The sequence below is a fragment of the Phacochoerus africanus genome, chromosome X (genome assembly GCF_016906955.1).
Source record: "Phacochoerus africanus isolate WHEZ1 chromosome X, ROS_Pafr_v1, whole genome shotgun sequence".
Lineage (NCBI taxonomy): Eukaryota > Metazoa > Chordata > Mammalia > Artiodactyla > Suidae > Phacochoerus > Phacochoerus africanus.
Window position 1 is genome coordinate 41216633 of NC_062560.1, and position 18968 is coordinate 41235600.

Sequence of the window (18968 nt, forward strand, 5' to 3'; positions counted from 1 at the left end):
GTTTTGCTTTAGCCCTATTAAAACATCCAACCCAGCTCTAAATATTAGTCAGTGCACACAGTAGGCTTTCTACAAATAAGCGTATGTGTTTCTAGTCGATGAAACCAAAATTTCATGCAAAATTGTACTAATAGACAATCTTTAAAAATTTTTATTATAGTTGATTTACAGTGTGCTGTCAATTTCCACCGTACAGCAAAGTCACCCAGCTATACATTCTTTTCCTCACATCATCTTCCATCATGTTTTATCACAAGTGATTGGATATAGTTCCCTGTGCTAAACAGTAGGACTAGACAATCTTTTGACCTTGTGAAGACTGACAAGATGTTTTAGAGAAAAAGGAATTAAATTAGGAAATGAAGCCTTAGAAATGCTCTAGACCTGCTCTTTTCCTAAGGATTCGCCCTCCCCTCACAGTAGCACAGTGCCTGTCACCCAACTGAAATGAAGTCAGCGGTAGCTAATAATTAGCTGTCTTTGTGTTAGAGGTCTTGGTAGCAAGCAATAGAAACCAACTCGGGTTCACAAGAATGCATTTAACTGAAAGGATATTAGGGGCCCACAAAATCAAAGGGAAGCTAAAGGGCTATGCTTGAGAATGGCCAGAGGCCATTAGGGGCAGTTTAGGGGCAGGAACCAAGACCCTGGTCTTTATAGCAGGAAGCATCTGCTCAGCATGCTGCCATGGGGAAGGAGAACCCAGTGTCAACTTTTCTGTCCTTGGTGACCCAGTTGCAGGGTCAGAGTCCTCTGAGAATGTGTGATTGGTCAAATTCATATCATAGGCTCACAGCCTGGCCAAGGGGAAAGAAGGGATCAAACTCATCACCTTTTGTAATGGGAGATGGTATCCAGGACTGCTTTCTATCCATAGAGCAGAAGATGCAGTTTCCCAAGAAGAAACCAAAGTGCTACTAGAAAAGGGGAACGATGCTGGGCAACCCCAAATGGCAAATAGTTTAATGTTTCTAATATTTTGATTCTTGACTTTGGGCACGTCCATAGTCCAGTCAGTCTTTATGTAGCCTGTGTGAACCTTAAGACATATTTTGAGATACTCCACTTTGTTATTCCAGTCCTGTATGTGGTCCAAAGACAGTCTTCCATGTCATCATCCTGCTCTCAGTGGGAACATCCTTCCAAAGAGCTGAGAATATTATGGCATCAACATTAGATACTAGGATGAGATACCTTTATTTATTTCTTTGTTTATTTAATCTATAGAAGCAGAAATAAGGTCAAGGCTATTATTTCCTGTAAAAGAAAAATGGCTAGGAGTTCCCGTAGTGGCTCAGTGGTAACAAACCCAACTAGGATCCATGAAGATGCGGGTTCGATCTCTGGCCTCGCTCAGTGGGTTAAGGATCAGGCATTGCCATGAGCTATGGGGTAGGTCACAGATGCAGCTCGGATCCTGCATTGCTGTGGCTGTGGTGTAGGCAGGCAGCTACAGCTCCAATTCGACCCCTAGCCTGGGAACTTCCATATGCTGCAGGTGTGGCCCTAAAAAGACCAAAAAAAAAAAAAGGCTAATATGACATCAGGGAATTTTTCTAATCTAATTGAAATTTGGGGTGTGTATAGGTAAAATATATTTACTGTCCTTCAAAGGTGATGCTTTTGACAAAGTAGAGGATCCTGTTTCTTTGAAAGTGGCTGGATTAGGTGGATTGGTTTTGGATCTTTAAAAGGCCATTCTAATGGAAGATATTATCCTCTGTTTGTAAATGTTATAGGGGAAATCTTATCCATTTCGGGGTGCCTTCCCTCCAGTCTGGAATCCCATTGCCTATCTGGATTACAACAACCTGTGGCGGACAATGGATGACATGGGAAAGAAGGTAAAGTGTGTGTACAGTTTGCACATGACCCGATACCGCATTATCAGTAGCAGATGTTTAATATCCTTCCACAGTGCATGGAACAGTGCTCTAGACATTGATGCATGTCATTTCCAACATACCCAACAACTTTGCCAAGTTGGTAATATTTCTGCTTTTCAAATGAAGAAAATCAGTGCCAAGGGGATACATCGTTTGCTAGGACCACACACAACAAGGGAGCCAGGAGTCAAACCCACCTGTCTTTGATACTGATGTGTGTGCCTGTGTGTTTTCAACTCTATGCCACCAAGAATTTATGTGACATATTTTTGCCAGGAATCCTACTGAGAGTTGTCTTATCCATGTGTGATGCCACATTAGATAGTAAAGGAGAGAAGGATTTGTTTCCCCAAAGTTTTTATTTATTTATATATTTTATTTTTTTAGGGCCACACCTGTGGTATATGGGGGTTCCCAGGCTAGGGGTCGAATCGGAGCTACAACTGCCGTCCTACACCACAGCCATAGCAACGTGGGATCTGAGCTGTGTCTGCAACCTACACCACAGCTCACGGCAACGCCAGATCCTTAACCCACTGAGCGAGGCCAGGGATCGAACCTGCATCTTCATGGATGCTAGTCAGATTCTTTTATGCTGAGCCACGATGGGAATGCCCAAGGTTTTTTTTTTTTTTTCTTTTTTAAACTTAGTATCAGGCTCTGTAACATCGCCCTCTCAAACTTAATTTGGGAGATTTAAAATGGGTGCTAGTTTTCAGTAGTAATTAGGATGATGGTCATAATAATTACATATTCATTTATACATTTTTTTATTATTATTATTATTATTATTTTGACAACAGCATTAGGCATAGAATCCAAAGAGCTATCCACCCCAGACCTACCACTATCTATGCATAGGATTCTGCGTCAATCCCACATTCCAACATAGACAGAGAAATCAGTTTTCAGAGGTTCTCCTGAGGGCTTCCTGGCAGGGCAGTGGTTAGTAATCCTCAGACCCAAATGTGGGCCCTTCTTTCTCTGCAGATTCCAGCTGATGCACCATGGGAGTCTCCGCATGCAGAGGAATGGGATAAGATGACCATGAAAGATCTCATCGATAAAATCTGTTGGACAAAGTAATCTTGACTATTTAAAATGTATTTTTCATCTTCCTTTCGGATCTTTCCTATCCTATCTTGAACTGCAGTCTTTTCTTAATAAGTTACAAGAAGCAAGTTAAGAGGGAGCTTAAGGATCTTTCCATCAGTAGAACCTTGGAGGGCACTTTAGACACTCAGAGCCGGATTGAACATAAAGTGAATCTAAAACATAAGAAGAAAAGTAGATGAATGAAGTTGAGCTTTTGTTTTTTTAAGGAAAGGCTTGTGTAATTTGTAATAAAAGAGCAATCGTGTTTTCAGAGAGTTTAGAGGTCAGGTGTAGAAGCCATTTGGAAAAGTTAATTAAAGTAATTTCATATAAACATAGAAGAACCAGAGGAAAGCCAGTCCAATGAAAAATAGAAACTATAGGTTTTCAGTGAGAATCTGTTATTAGCTGAGTTACTTACACATCATTCAGTCAGCATTTGGGGGCTTCTTTGTGAAGGTACAGAAAAAAGCATTGAGGAGTGGCGGTGAACTTGTTAGGCTTGGCCCCTAACCTCAAGGAGTTGATATATTTTCAGCAGGCGAGACTGACACTGTATACATATTCCATGATTCTAGGGGAGATTGAAACAGGGAACCTGACCTGTCTGAGGGTAAAGGAGAGATTCCTTGTTGAAGCGATCTTTAAGTGGAAACCAAGGCGTTAGTACATCAATTTAAAATGAGTCAAAGGAGTTCCCACCATGGCACAGTGGGTTAAGAATCTGACCGCAGTGGCACGTGTCACTGTGGAGGTGTGAGTTGGATCCCCGGCCCGGTGCAGAGGGTTAATGGATATGGCATTGCTGCAGCTGTGGCGTAGGTCGCAGATGTGGCTCGGATTCAGTCCCAGCCCCAGGAACTTCTATATGCCACAGGTGCTGCCATAAAATTAAAAAAAGAAAGAGTCACAGGGGATGGGTGGTGTCAGGGAAAGGTGGATGGTATCTGTGCAAGGTATCTTCCAGGAATACACCTTAATGGATGGGAGGGGCAGGAAAGACAGATGGTGTGAGCGGATGACATCTGCCATGAATGGGCTATAATAGATGGGGAGGGGAAGGATAGGACGGGTGTGGGAATTAGGAATGTTCGTAGGAGGATCCATAGTGGATGGGTGAAGACGGGAAGGGTGTTTTGTGTGGAGAAATGGTACCTTGCAAGATGAGTAACAGTGGATGGAGAAGATAGGAAGAATGGATGATGTGGAGAGATGGTATATTCCAGGAATGAGCTAGTAGTGGGAGGATATAAGAAAATGGATGTTCTGAGGGGATGGTGTCTTTTAGGAATGAGCCGCAGTGGATGGAAGGAGACGTGAAAGATGGACGGTGTGTGCAGATGGCATCTCCCAAAAATGAGACAGTTGACTGGGGATAAAGGGAGAGAGGATGACGTGAGGTGATGATATCTTCAGGGATGAGCCGGAGTGGGTGGGATGGTATCTTTAAGGAATGAGCCACAGTGGATAAAGGGATACAAGAAGGGTAGATGGTGGGAAGGGATGGTAATTCCAGGATTAAACCATAGTGGTGGTGGGTGACAAGAGGGATGGATGTTGTGGAAATGGTATCTTCCAGGCAGGAACCACGGTGCTGGGTTGGTGCTAAAGTATGGATGGTGTGAGGGGATGCTATCGTCCAGAAATGAACTGCAGTGATTGAGGGTAGACAGGCAGGTGGATGGTGGGTGTGGAGAATGGTATTTTCCAGGAGTGAATCACAGTGGTGGGGGAGTGGGAGTATGAACTGGAAAGTTTAAAGAATAGTGCATCATATGAAGATATGGTGTCTTCCAGGAAGGAGCCACAGTGGATTGAGGGAGACAGAGAGGTGGATGGGTAGGGGATGGGGTGATATCTTCCGGTAATGAGCCATAGTGGATGGGGAAGGCAGGAAGAGTATGAGGAGATGGTATCATCCAGGAATGAGTGATAGTTATTGTGAGGGGAGACATGTCGGATGGAAGATATCCTGTCTCCCCCCACCCCTGTGGCTCACTCCTGGAAGATACCAACATCCCATACCATCCATTCTTCCTGTTTGACTCCTTACATTGTAATTCATTCCTGGAACATATATATCCACATGCCCTCTCTCTACCCATCAACTAGCTCATTCTTGGAAGATACCATCTACTCTTTCTGTCTCTCCCAACAGTGATTCATCACTGGAAGAAAACTTTCACCTCATCATCCATCCTTCCTAACTCCCTCCAGTTAACGGATATGATTCCTGAAAGATACCATCCCCTCACACCAACACACCATTTAACTTTACTGTTGACCCCCTTCCCAGTCACTGTGGTTCATTCCTGGAAGAGAGCAACCTCCACCCCCTGGTATTCCGCCATACACAGTGGCTCACTCCTGCAAAATACCACTGCTTCACAAAACCACACTGTCTCCCCCATCAGCTGGCTCGTTCTGGGAAGATACCATACTAACATACAATGAACCCTTCTTATCTACCCGCTTTCTGCTATGGCTCATTCCTGGGCCATACCACCCCCTCACATCATCCACTCTTCTTTTCTTCTCCCACTTACTATGGCTTCTTCCTGGTGCTTATCATCCCTCATCACCTACCTTTCCGTTCATCTTTTCTGTCTTCCCCACCATCACTGTGGCTCATTCCTGGAAGACACCATTTACCACATCTTCCAGGAGTGAGCCACATTGGGTAGAGAGAGACAGGAAAGATGGATGATGTAGGGGAATGGTGTGTCCAGGATTAAAACCATAGTGGATGGGGAGGACAAGAAGAGTGGATGGCTTTGGGGGAATGGTATCCACCAGGAATGAGTTCCTGTGGATGGGGAAGGCAGGAAGGATGGAGGATGTTTGGAAGCTCTGTACCAGGAATGAGCCATAGTATGTAGGGGGAGACTAGAAGAGTGACAGTGTGAGCAGATGATACAGTCTAGGAATAAGCCATAGTAAAATGGGGAAAAACAGAAGGGTTGATGTATATTAAGATGCTATCTTCCAAGAACGAGCCAGTTGATGGGATAGACAGGAATGGTGGATAGTGTGAGCATATGGTATTGTCCAGGAATGAACCATAGTGCATGAGGGGACAGAAGAATGGTGGATAGGGTGCATGGGTGGTATCATCCAGGAATGCACCAGTTATGCAGGGGTGTCAACAGGGAGATTAGTTGGTGTGATTGTGTGGAGAGATGGCATATTCCAGGAATGAGCCACAGTGATGGGGAATATAACAGGAGTAATATAGTGAGGGAATGTTATCTTCCAGAATGAGATACGGTGGCTAGGAGGCAACAGGAAACCATTGGTGTGATAGTATCTTCCAGGAAGAAACCACAGTGCTTGGAGGGGGGATATTACAGGAAGAGTAGATGGTGGGAGGAGGTAGTATCATCAGGAATGAACTACAGTGATTGTGAAGGGAGGCAGGTAGGGTGCATGATGTGAGTGCAGGGTATCAAGAAGGAATGAGCCACAGTGGATAGGCTGTACACAACATAGATAAGTGATATGGGGGATGGTATATTCCAGGAGATGACCTTCAATTAATGGTGAGTGGGCTGACAGGAAGGGTGGATGGTGAGGGGGATGTTATCATCTAATGATGAACCAATTGTTGGAAGAGACAGGAAGAGTGGGTGATATCTTAAGGGACTGAGCCAGGTGACGAGGGATACAGGACTGATGGATGGTGTTGGGGGGTCATATATCTTCCATGAATGAGCACAGCAGGTGAGTGGAGATGGGACATGTGGGTATGGGGAGGGTATATGTTCCAGGAAGGAGTTACAATGAATTGGATAAAACAGACCCAGTGGATGGTGTGGGTTGTTGGTATCTTGCGGAAGTGAGCCACAGTGATGGGGGAGACAGGGAAGATGGATGATGCGGTGAATGGTATCTTTCAGAAATGGGTCGTAGTGGAGGGAGGAGAGAGGAGCTATGGTTGGTGAGGGGGATGATGCTCCAGTAGTGAGCCATGGTAGACCGAGGAAAATTGTGAAGGGAGGGATGGTTTCTTTCAGGAATGAGTCACAGTGGATGGGGTCCGACTGGAAGGATGAATGGTTGAGGCATGGTATCTTTCAGTAATTAGCCACAAATAATGATGGGAGATGGGAAGGTTGAATAGTGTGAGAAATGTGTGTGTGTGTGTTTTCCAGTATAGAGAACAGGGAACAGCTGATGGAGGCCCTGAGATGGGGAGACTGACGAGTTTTAGCAATGAGTGTACAGTATGCCCATATCATAAAGATGCCATGAGGAAGTGGTGGGAGGGGAGTTTGGAGAATTTGTTGAGAGGCTGATGGTGCAAGATACATTGGCCATATCCTAGATTTTTGCCTTTTGCCATGAATGTTGTCGAGGGGTTTAAGCAGAGTGGTTTTGCTTTTTCTTTTCTGGACTGTTAAGAGACTTAATTGGCTGTAGTGTAGAGAAGTATTCATCTTATGACCAGGTAGGATGCCCAAGAGCGGCCACCATTGTTTAACCCAGGTGAGCGACAGTGGTCGCCTGGACCAGGGTGGGGCAGTGGACACGAGAGGAGAGGACGTTTGTTCAAATAAATGAAAATAATATCCCTTTAATGAACCCTGACAAGCATCTTGACCTGTTAAACTGGAGTGGGATTGGCATGTTTGGAGTTAACCCATAATTTCCTAAAAGTAAGGGAAAAGTGAATTCTCCCCAAGAGCCACAGTATGCATTCCTTCAAAAATTGAGTCCATGAATTTTTGTTTTCCAAAGCCATCAAAATGCTTTCTAACCATACTCAATTGTGTTTTAAAAAGATAACGTCCTATGAAGTAGGTAGGTATTTACTCCTGACTTCCGCTCTTATTCTGTGACCAGGACTGCTAAACGGTTTGCATCTCTCTTTGTAAATATCAATGTGACCTCCGAACCCCACGAAGTGTCTGCCCTGTGGTTTTTGTGGTATGTGAAGCAGTGTGGAGGCACCACCCGGATATTCTCTGTTACCAACGGGGGCCAGGTATGGAGTGTCCATTCTCATGCTAAACTTCATTTGTGATTTTGCCCTCACCCAGTGCAGTATCTGAATAATTGCTTCCTTGTTTTGAAACATGAGTGCATTGGAAACATGAATTTTAGAAACGATCTCCAAAAACTGTTCCTGAAAACAAAATTCTCACTTCCTTCTCTCATTCCTGAAAATAAGTTCACAGCTGAAGAATATTTCATTTTGAGTTAATTTGCTTTGGGGAATTCAGTTCCTTGCATTTGCAGGTAGGTTAGGATTAGACTATGTAGGAGAAGCTAAATTACAAAATCAACTAATTTCCAAAAACTTCTAGTACTTGTAAAATTGTTGTACTGAAAGTCATCTCTGTTCCAGACATGAGGCTTTTTTTGTCCCATTCTGTGTCTCAGAGTTACTATTTTATGTTAACTGCTATAGAATAGAAGTGACTGTTCTTCCTTCTAATTCAAGTGATTTATGGTCACTTTTTTAATAGTAAATTCTACAGGTTGGCTTCTAAATTTTTGCTCCCCACTAGCATTTGACCAGCTTCCGTGCCACTTCCGTTACTGATGAGGAACTCATTTGGCTCATTGGCTGGACACACCACAAACCAGTGGTGAAGCCAGATTCCTGATTCCCTGATTTTCCAGACTTTGAGATTCTTTGTTTCAGGGCCCTCCCTTGTCATAAGAAAATGGTATCTCTTTTCTAGGAATTTGATGCCTTGATGGATGAGGTTTAATTAGGAGCAGTTTACTCATAGTGCAAGGTATAGAGTTTTTATCATCTAAATGGGAGATCTCCAGAAGTCCCTAAGTTGTGGTCCCAAGAGTTGTTCCCATTTAACCCTTAGCTTTAGCAAAGCAAAGGCAGTCAATTTTTTTTTTCTTTTGTCTTTTTAGGGATGCACCCGCGGCATATGGAGGTTCCCAGGCTAGGGGTCAAACCAGAGCTGTAGCTGCCAGCCTACACCACAGCCACAGAAACCTGGGATCCAAGCTGCATCTGCAACCTACATCACAGCTCATGGCAACGTCAGATCCTTAACCCACTGAGCGAGGCCAGGGATTGAACCCATGTCTTCATGGATACTAGTCAGGTTCCTTACCACTGAGCCACGACGGGAACTCCCCCACATCACTCCTTTTAACTTGTGTTTTACCTTCTGAGGTACTTGACTTATATTTTATATTTATATCCCTCATTCAGAGGAGCCAAGATACTTGTAGGCAAACTCCACATGACCTTTTGGAGGGCATAATTCAGATTATGAATCTCAAAGCATTATCAAATATCTTTTCAGAGAACTTAGATTTATCCTTTAATAGTTTAGTCTAGGAGTTCCCCAATTGGGCTCAGTGGGTTAAGGATCTGGCGTTGTCACTGCTGTGGTGCGGGTTCGATTGATCCCTGGCCCAGGAACTTTTCCGGCACAGCCAAAAAAAACCCCAAAACAGTTTAGTTCAGCAAATACTAGACACGAAAGAATGGACAGTGAGCAAGATGGAAATAGTTCCTGGTCTTTCCACTCTACTAAAATTCAAAGTAACTCTTGGAAAATAGAGGTCAAATTATAAATTAAATGATCCAGGTTTCCTGAGGAAGGGTGGATCATGAATTTAGGTTTAAACTCTTGGAATATTTTTATGAAGAGCTTTGGTAGTATCATTAAAACAATAACCAGTTGCAGATGCAGATTTTCTGGAGGAATGTGATTAGGGTACCTAACTGTCAAATGTTGGCCTGTGCCTCAGTCTACCTACATGGACTTCTACCCATTCAAAGAATCTGCTACAGCAGGCTAAAAACATTCCCCGGTTTCTACAAGAGGCCACTGTATGAAAGACTGACCTTAGGTTGAGCTGAAAGCATTTCTGTGGTGAGTGTAGCGGATCGCAGCAGGGCAGAGCACTTGTGGTCTTACAGACCGATGCTCAAGGGAACCATTTAACGATGTCTGGGGGAACAGGCAGGCACCTGGCCTTCACCCTTCTGCCCCCACAGTGAAACTTCCAGACATTTTTGCATCTGTGATTTAGCTTCTTAAGACATCAATTGGTGCTGATCACATGATCCTTAAGAGCACCATGAACCTGTTTTGCCTAGACAACCCTTGGCTGGGGCTTTAAGAAACCAAGGTGGGGGAGTTACCTAGTGGCCTAGCAGTTAAGGATCTGACATTGTCACTGCTGTGACTCGGGTCACTGTTGTGGCGAGGGTTTGATCCCTGACCCAGGAACTTCCGCATGCCTCGGATGTGGCCAAAAAGAAAAAGAAGAAACCAAGGGGATGTAGAACCTGCATCCCCAGCTCAATGAAACTAGAAAAAAAATAATTAATTTTAAAAAAGAGGAGTTCCCGTTGTGGCGCAGCAGAAACAAATCCTAGTATCCATGAGGATTCGGGTTCGATCCTTGGCCTCGCTTGCTCAGTGGGTCAGGGATCTGGCGTTGCCGTGAGCTGTGGTGTAGGCTGGCAGCTGCAGCTCTGATTTGACCCCCAGCCTGGGAACCTCCATATGCCACAAATGCAGCCCTAAAAAGCAAAAGCAAAAAAACAAAAAAAACAAAACAAAAAAAAACACCCAAAACGGTGTGCCCTGAGAGAAGCACAGCGCCCTCCCTGCCGCAGGGCTCCAGCCATGCACTGCACTCTCCGGACATTTGAAGTTCATGGACTTGCTGATATTTGCATTCACTCAAGATGCCCCTGGAATAGGGGAATCTTCCTTCTGATTCTTTGATTTTATAAACTGGTAACAGCTTTTTGTTGCCAGAAGCTGCGAAGAACACGAGGACTGAGGTGTTTGGGTAGACGTTGCTTCTGTCCTAATGCGTTCTTCCAACAGTTAAGAATGCAGAGGGCGAGGAGTTCCCATCGTGGCTCAGTGGTAATGAAGTCAACTAGTATCCATGAGGACTCAGGTTCAATCCCTGGCCTTGCTCAGTGGGTTAAGGATCTGGCGTTGCCGTGAGCTGTGGTGTAGGTCGCAGGTGCGGCTCGGATCTGGCATTGCTGTGGCTGTGGCGTAGGCCAGCAGCTACAGCTTTGATTTGACCCCTAGCCTGGGACCCTCCATATGCCGAGGGTGTGGCCCTAAAAAAAGAGTAGAGTGTGGAGGTATGGCCCGTGATTTTCTGGAGGTTTCTAATCAGTGGCAAATAGGATTGTCCTTCCTTAGGTTTTTATAGTATTTCCTTTCCTGCCTGCCTTCTCCTGTAGGAACGGAAGTTTGTAGGCGGATCTGGTCAAGTAAGCGAACGGATAATGCACCTCCTCGGGGACAGAGTGAAGCTGAGGTGTCCTGTCACCTATGTTGACCAGTCAGGTGACAACATCATCGTAGAGACATTGAATCATGAACTTTATGAGGTAATTCAGATTTGTCAAAATGAGCGAATATATTAAGTGGGTCTTCTGTCGTCTTCAGCTTCTAACCGAATGTGTTCCAAGCAGTGGTGTAATTAAGGCTGGCATATTTCTGACTCAGTCTTCCGAATCACCAGCCTTGGTTGACCTGCCTTGTTCCGTTTTGTTGCCTCACAGTGGCTTCATTCTGCACATTGTTACCACTCCGTGTCATTCAAAATGATAAATGTGATATTTCATGCCCTCTGCAAAGAATGCAACTCACATTTGAGATGGTATTTTGTGTCTCTGTGTTTTAGTGCCAATACGTAATTAGTGCCATCCCTCCAACTCTGACTGCCAAGATACACTTCAGACCGGAGCTTCCGTCAGAAAGAAACCAGTTAATTCAGCGTCTTCCGATGGGGGCTGTCATTAAGTGCATGATGTATTACAAGGAGGCCTTTTGGAAGAAGAAGAGTAGGTTGCACTTATTCATGTTTCAGTTGTATTAAGTGAAGGGACCACACTCTTTGGGGGAACATTGTGTACTACACACTGAGCAGAAAAAAGTGTTGTGGGAGTTCCCGTCGTGGCTCAGTGGTTAACGAAGCCGACTAGGAACCATGAGATTGTGGGTTCCATCCCTGGCCTCGCCCAGTGGGTTAAGGATTTGGCGTTGCCATGAGCTGTGGTGTAGGTCGCAGATGAGGCTCGGATCCCAAGTTGCTGTGGCTGTGGTGTAGGCTGGCAGCTACAGCTCCAATTCGACCCCTAGCCTGGGAGCCTCCACATGCCACGGCTGCAGCCCTAAAAAGACAGAAGACAAAAAAAAAAAGAATCCAAATAGCATCCATGAGGATTCGGGTTCGATCCCTGGCCTCACACGGTGGGTTAAGGATCCGGGGTTGCCGCAAGCTGTGGTGTAGGTTGCAGACGATGCTCAGATCCGGCACTGCTGCGGCTGTGGCATAGGCTGGCAGCTGCAGCTCTGATTCGACCCCTAGCTCAGGAACTTCCATATGCCACATGTGTGGCCCTAAAAAGGAAGAAAAAAAGTGTTTTGGACTTCCCGCTGTGGTAGAATGTAATTGGCAGCATCTCTGCAGCATCAGGACACAAGCACAATCCCTGGCCTGGCACTGTGGATTAAAGGATCCGGCATTGCTGCACCTGTGGCATAGGTCGCAATTGCAGCTTGGATCTGGTCCCCGGCCCGGGAATTCCATATGTTGTGAGGCAGCCAAAAATAAAAAAAAAAAAAGAGAGATACATGTTTTAAATTGGTAGAGAAAGCATCAGAAATCTCTGTCTGTTCATCTCCTTATAGTCCTGGCCACACAAAATGCCCCAAGAGCACTTGATGGCAGTGAGAGGGAAAGAAAAGGTCCCTCCCGTTATGGGACCACATAGACCTGGCCCCTAGCATATGTCTTGCCACTTACTTTTCTCAAGCAGAGTGAGACAAAGGAGCACCGTGGAAAGCACGCTGCTTCGAAGTCACACATTCCTGGGCTTCACCTGCTTTCTGGCTTTGTGGCCTCGGCTGTGACACTTCATCTGTCTCAACATCAGCCTCTGTGTAAAATGCTAACAGTGAGGGAGTGACTTCCCTGGTGGCTCAGCAGGTTAAGGATCCGGCATTGTCACTGCTGTGGCACGGGTTCGATCCCTGGCCCGGGAACTTCCGCATGCCGTGGGCATGACCAAAACCAAACCAAACCAAAACCAGTAGCAGTGAGCACCTCCTGTGAAGATTTTGCAAAGATTAAATGAGGCAGAGTCTGGGCAGATACGGTGGCTGTTGTGACTAAATCATCGGTCATGCATTGATCATACCTGACCTCGATGTAAAGGTCATTGAGGTAGATCATTTTCTAATGTGTTTGGGCGAACAAACATCCGTGTATAGTCAGTGTGTGTATTTCATAGGAAGTAACTTCTAAGGTTGGGGCAGAGACTAATAGCTTAAGATGTACCTTCCTCTTAGCGAAATAGTTTTTTATATATATACACAAAAATGCCCCCCCCCGAATCTGACGAGGTCAATCTCCTATTGATTTTCTCCTGGTGAAGATTACTGTGGCTGTATGATCATCGAAGATGAGGAAGCTCCGATTTCAATAACTCTAGATGACACCAAGCCAGATGGATCGCTGCCCGCCATCATGGGGTAAGTTAGTGTGGGGTATTGTGTGCATTTGCTCTATCAGTGTGGGTGCTGGCAGAGCATGTTGTTTTGGAATGGAGCTCAAGCAATGATAAATAACCCTACAGACGATATATCATGTTTCCATGTATTAAAATATTAAAGCAATAGAGTATGCGGCATGAGAACACTGGGAAACTTTACTAAAGTGAACATCACCTTGAACTAGTGCCCATATCTCTTTCCCCCATAAAACGTACATGTTGAGGACAGAGCGAAAAGTGCAGGTCTAGACAACCTTGCGTAATGGAATGTTGACAGCCATTTGAGAATGAGAACTATTTCATCCTGTAAAACCTTCCAAAGTTATGTTTTCGGGGCTTGATTCTGTTCTCCATCCCAGATATCACTATATAGCAAATGTTAGTATGTTCACTGTTACCCCGGGATGTAAGATGGTTGACCAATTAGGCAAGGCAGCTCGAGGCAGAGTGAGGTCTTGAATGTTCGGCCCTTTTTCCAGTAGGTCTCTCCATGGCTGTCCTTTACCAGGAATGGTCCAGGGCAGGGTTCTGTGTCTGGAAGAGAAGAGCTCTTTTGCTTTCCGACCATCCCCTCACCACAGCTGCTCTGTCCTCTAGAGACTAGGGGTCCGGAGAGGGAATCGGGGCTCTGTTTCTTTCCGATAGAAATTTCTTAGGAGTGCCGTAGCCTCCCAGTTGCCGTGCCTTTTAGTCTGCTTCAAAGCTATCCAAATAAAAGGGCTATTTATTCTACCACACTGCAATAAAAGAACCCAGCTTCCAAAGCACTTGAGTGACTTTTAGAGACCCGTGGTTTTCCCTTTCACCCGTAGGAGAGTTGAGCTCCTGCACATTGCATTATTGTAGGGAGATTACAGAATCCAAAGGAGCAGACCCATGACCCTAGGGACTTAGCAAGCAGGCCGTGCTACTGGACTGCCAACAAGCTATTTTCTAAGCCCTTTTCAGGCTGTTAAGAGATAAGAGATGGCACCGGCCTCCCTGGTAAGGGCAGGTGCTCACAATCTAATGACTATAGGGACGTTGCACCCTCTTCATGTCTAACCCTACTAGATTGTTTGGGCACTTTGCCATCCCCTTCTATGTGCCAAAGAAAAACAGGTCGAGGTTTCAGGAGAGTCTGGGTCAAGACCAATCCAACTGTAAATGAAAGAACATTGATGTTTTGGCTCTGGGAATGAAATAGTGTGATGTCTGCTCTTCTGGGCTTCCTTTAGCTTTATTAACAAGGACAGGTATTGCAGAAGCCTTCTAGATGGCAATGGGTTTTTTTAGCCAGCACCTTAAAAAATGATATTCTAATCTATTTTATCTGGACGATGGCTTCTGCCCTGTTGTTGCCTTGAAGCCAAATGGCATCCACCCTGCTCTTTGCTCTAGGCAATGAAAGCCTTGAAGATAGGGGTGCTGTAGTTGCCCAGTACTGTTTGTGATAACTAGTGCCTTTTGGAAACTAGAAAGGACCTTGTACTTTGGAGCTGCGAAATGTTCCCAGCCCAAAGCCCAGGTGTTTGATTTCCCCAATAAAACACCGAAGAAAGTTAAATGTTGTCTATAGTGACAATTAGATCAAAGAGGTTATTTCGCTCTTGACTTGAGGTTTGACAGAAATAGCCAACGCTGACTACCCTTTAGAAAAAGGTTTTCACTTAAATCATTTAATCTTTTATCAGATTTGGGGGATTTCCACTGCCTAAGTCTAAAATGATTGGTTCTTCCATAAAAATAAAACTTAACTAAAATCATCACTGGCAAGTCACAGCATATAGTGGTAGTTAAATCAAGCACAATCATGATTATATTCCATAAACTTCAGTTGTGCAATTTTCTTAAACACTTCATAGCTTCCTCTGAAATTCTGGGTTAACACAAATACATTTTATATCTTTGCTTCCCAGAATGATCTTGAATAACAACTCTAAAGGAATTGCCAATCAAATTGAGGAACAGTTTAATTGGGCGGTTGAGGGAAAGGACAAAATATTTGTTTTCAACCCTTGAATTTTCAGTCCTGATCTACTTGTCTTTTTGGTCTACAACAACAGCAACAATAAAAATACAATTTTAAAACTTTTTTTAAATGGAGAAATAATTTCATTTGGGTTTTTTGAAAGCTCTCTAATAAAAGTATAACAGGATTTCTTGTCACAATTCAATTCTTTAAAGTATACGTGCAATTAGTAATATCAGCATAATAAATAGAATCTATTTCATTAAAGGGAAGCAGACAGATTATAACTGAGTTTAATTGAGTCACTGAATTTGAGGACTGTACTAGGCCAGTTTTCCAGGAAGCCAACTCAGGGATGGAAATGTGGGTGCAGGAAGTTTATCTGGAATTGCTCTGGGGAGCACTTCCCGTGGGGAAGGGAAGGAATCGGGATTGGGCAGAGGGAGAGGTTGGGCCCAATTTTGCCTCAACAGAGGCTTCAGTCATCCTGTGGGAGACTCTGGAGCTGGGATTACCTTGCACTGAGGCGAGGGGCTAGACCCCTGGAGCCAGTCATTCTGGGAGGGGGTTGAGACCCTGCGCCAGGCAGTCCCCTGCTGCTGAATGCAATTGCTAGGAAAGAGCTCAACTGTGAGCTGAGGCTTAATGAGTGTTTGGTCCTAAAGGGGGAACTGGGAGGCCCACTATTGAAACTGAATTTATGACATGAACCGAGCCAGAACCCAGATTGGGACTTGAACCCATGTGCTGGGGCTCAAACCCAGCCTAAATCTGGATTGGGAATTGAACCCTCAGTTTTAATTTTTATTTTATTTTATTTTATTTATTTATTTTTTTGTCTTTTTAGGGCCGCACCCTTGGCATATGGAGGTTCCCAGGCTAGGGGTTGAATTGGAGCTATAACCACTGGCCTACACCACAGCCACAGCAACGCAGGATCCAGCTGCGCCTGTGACCTACACCACAGCTTATGGCAACGCAGGATCCTTAACCCACTGAGTAAGGCCAGGGATCGAACCCGTGTCCTCATGGAGGCTAGTCATGTTTGCTAACTGCTGAGCCATGACGGGAACTCCAACCCACAGTTTTTAAATTAGAATCACTCATTTGGTATCTGGACTTACTGAGATTCAGGTTCTTTGTGCCCCAACGCAGAAGGAATTCAGCGAGAGACAAAGTGATAGGCAAGAAATAGATTTATTAAGATAGGACGCTTGTGAGAGATGCAAGCGGGCAGGCAAGGAGGCTGTACCCTGAGGATCAGGTGGGCTACAGTTTTATAACCCAAGGGGAGTGGGGGTCGCCTCTTCCTCTTTCTTCGAGTCATAGCTCCTCCTTGGTATCCAGTAAGGGAATATTTGACATTCTAAGGTCAAACTGGGACTGTCTTGGTGCTTATTCAAATCAGCAGAAGGGTGGTCCTAAAACTCCTGCCCTTGGCCTGACCCTGAATGCAGGCGTCCCCCCACCCCACCCCCCAATGACCTGAGGCATATCTCACCTCCCCGCTAGTCAAGCAAACCTGCCTCATTCTGATGGCCCTCCCATGCGGTCACCAAGGCACAGTGATCTCCCAAAGCTCCCCAGGCCCCCCTCGCTATCCATGGTCCCCCACTGGGCCCCCCCACAACCACCCGTACTCCATCCCTATCACTGTGGCATCCACAGCAGGCACTTAATGATGCTTGTTTTTCCAGCTTTTATCCAGTACTTGGCCTATGGCAATGGTCATTACCGGGGTAATCACTTAACTCAACATTAATTCATCTAACATTCCATTTTCTATATGCCAGCAACTGTGCAAAACTTTGGGGGTAAAATATCAAGTAGAAGTAGACCTGCCTTTTAGAAGCCCACAGCCCAGCAGGGGTTTTGGATATAGAGGCAGGTGAAGACAGCAGAACATTTGCTCCAATAGACGGAAATAATGGGAGGATGAGGGAGAGTTTAATAATACGGAGTAGGTGGAGGCAAGAACATTTTACAAAGAAGTGGCAACTCTTAAGATAAACCACTATCGGAAGATAAACCACTGTGTGTTAAAGGATCTGGCGTCGCTGCAGCTGAGGCGGAGGCAGAGGTCACAGCTGCAGGTCGGATTCAATCCCTAGCCTAAGAACATCCATGTGCCATGGGTGTGGCCATAAAAAATGAATAAATAGGAGTTCCCGTTATGGCTCAGTGGGTTAAGAGCCCGACCAGTATCCATAAGGTTGCAAGTCCGATCCCTGGACTCAATCAGTGGGTTAAGGATCTGGCGTTGCCATGAGCTATGGTGTAGGTCTCAGAGGTGGCTCGGATCTGGCATTGCTGTGGCTGTGGCGTAGGCCGGCAGCTGCAGCTCTCATTCAACTCCTAACCCAGGAACTTCCATATGCTACAGCTGCAGCCCTAAAAAGACAAAAAAAAAAAAAAAAGATAAACCACTGTCACCTAATCATTCACATGGAACCTTTCTTTCTCTCCAGCTTCATCCTTGCTCGAAAAGCTGACCGCCTTGCTAAGGTTCATAAAGAAATAAGGTAAGAATGTCCATCTGAAACACATAAAAAAAGGTTAGCTTTCTATTGTGCTTGTTGCATGAACAACAGTATAAGCGCATTATGAAAAATGCAGTAATTCATTAATATTCTCAAAACCCCCCAAATCAACCCCTTTGTATTCCCGCCAACTCAGCCCTTACCCATATGCATGTATTAATTTACTGTTACTTATATGTGTCCATTTACACTGGTTGCGAGGTAGGGTTTCCCAGTAAGATGAATAGAGAAAATTCACAGAGAATGTTAGCTGTGAAAAAAAAAAAAACTTTAGAGGTCAAGTCCGCATACCTTGTAAGACACCATTCTCCCTTTTCCAAGGTTCTGTGACATGTACTTTTTTCTGAAAAGTAAATCCATACATTGGTGCTCCACCTTATTGCAACTTGATTCTCCTTTGATTATCGAGGACACGATACAGCTCTGAGGTTTTCTCCCACGAGCTTCCTAGTCTAGAACAATTATTTGAGAACAATGGCTTCTCTCTCTCTCTCATTTTTTTTTTTTGCTCCCTTTCTTTCTGCCTTGTTATATTTTGTTTTGCTTTGGAATCCTTTTGTTCACATAACATCTTACCTGGAACTCTCACCTAGAAACACTCGCTAGGCTGTGTGGGGGCTGCTGCTGGACATTTTTGGGCTTCCCTTCTTTAGAGTAGCCCTAAATCCTGTTAGCTTTTGAAGAGAGCCAGTATACATGCAAATGTATACTTTTCTCTGCATTTATTTTATTTTTATTTTTGTATTATTATTTTTTCTTTTTAGGGCCATGTACTTGGCGTATGGAGATTCCCAGGCTAGGGGTCGAATCAGAGCTACAGCTGCCAGCCTATGCCACAGCCGCATAGGACCCAAGCCACATCCGTGACATACGCGGGATCGGAACCACGTCTGCAACCTACGCCACAGCTCACGGCAACACTGGATCCTTAACCCCCTGAGCGAGGCCAGGGATTGAACCCACACCCTCATGGATCCTAG

General features: G+C 44.9%; 1 protein-coding gene across 3 annotated transcripts in view; it reads left to right on the forward strand.

The window, feature by feature from the left end:
- Nucleotides 1-18968, forward strand: part of MAOA (monoamine oxidase A) — a 75410-nt gene that overhangs the window by 45377 nt on the left and 11065 nt on the right. For all 3 annotated transcript variants that reach the window (XM_047764456.1, XM_047764458.1, XM_047764459.1), the window contains 7 exons: nucleotides 1740-1844; nucleotides 2877-2968; nucleotides 7824-7965; nucleotides 11179-11328; nucleotides 11625-11784; nucleotides 13381-13477; nucleotides 17917-17970. In XM_047764456.1, coding sequence (XP_047620412.1) covers nucleotides 1740-1844; nucleotides 2877-2968; nucleotides 7824-7965; nucleotides 11179-11328; nucleotides 11625-11784; nucleotides 13381-13477; nucleotides 17917-17970 — 800 coding nt within the window. The remainder of the gene's footprint in view (nucleotides 1-1739; nucleotides 1845-2876; nucleotides 2969-7823; nucleotides 7966-11178; nucleotides 11329-11624; nucleotides 11785-13380; nucleotides 13478-17916; nucleotides 17971-18968) is intronic.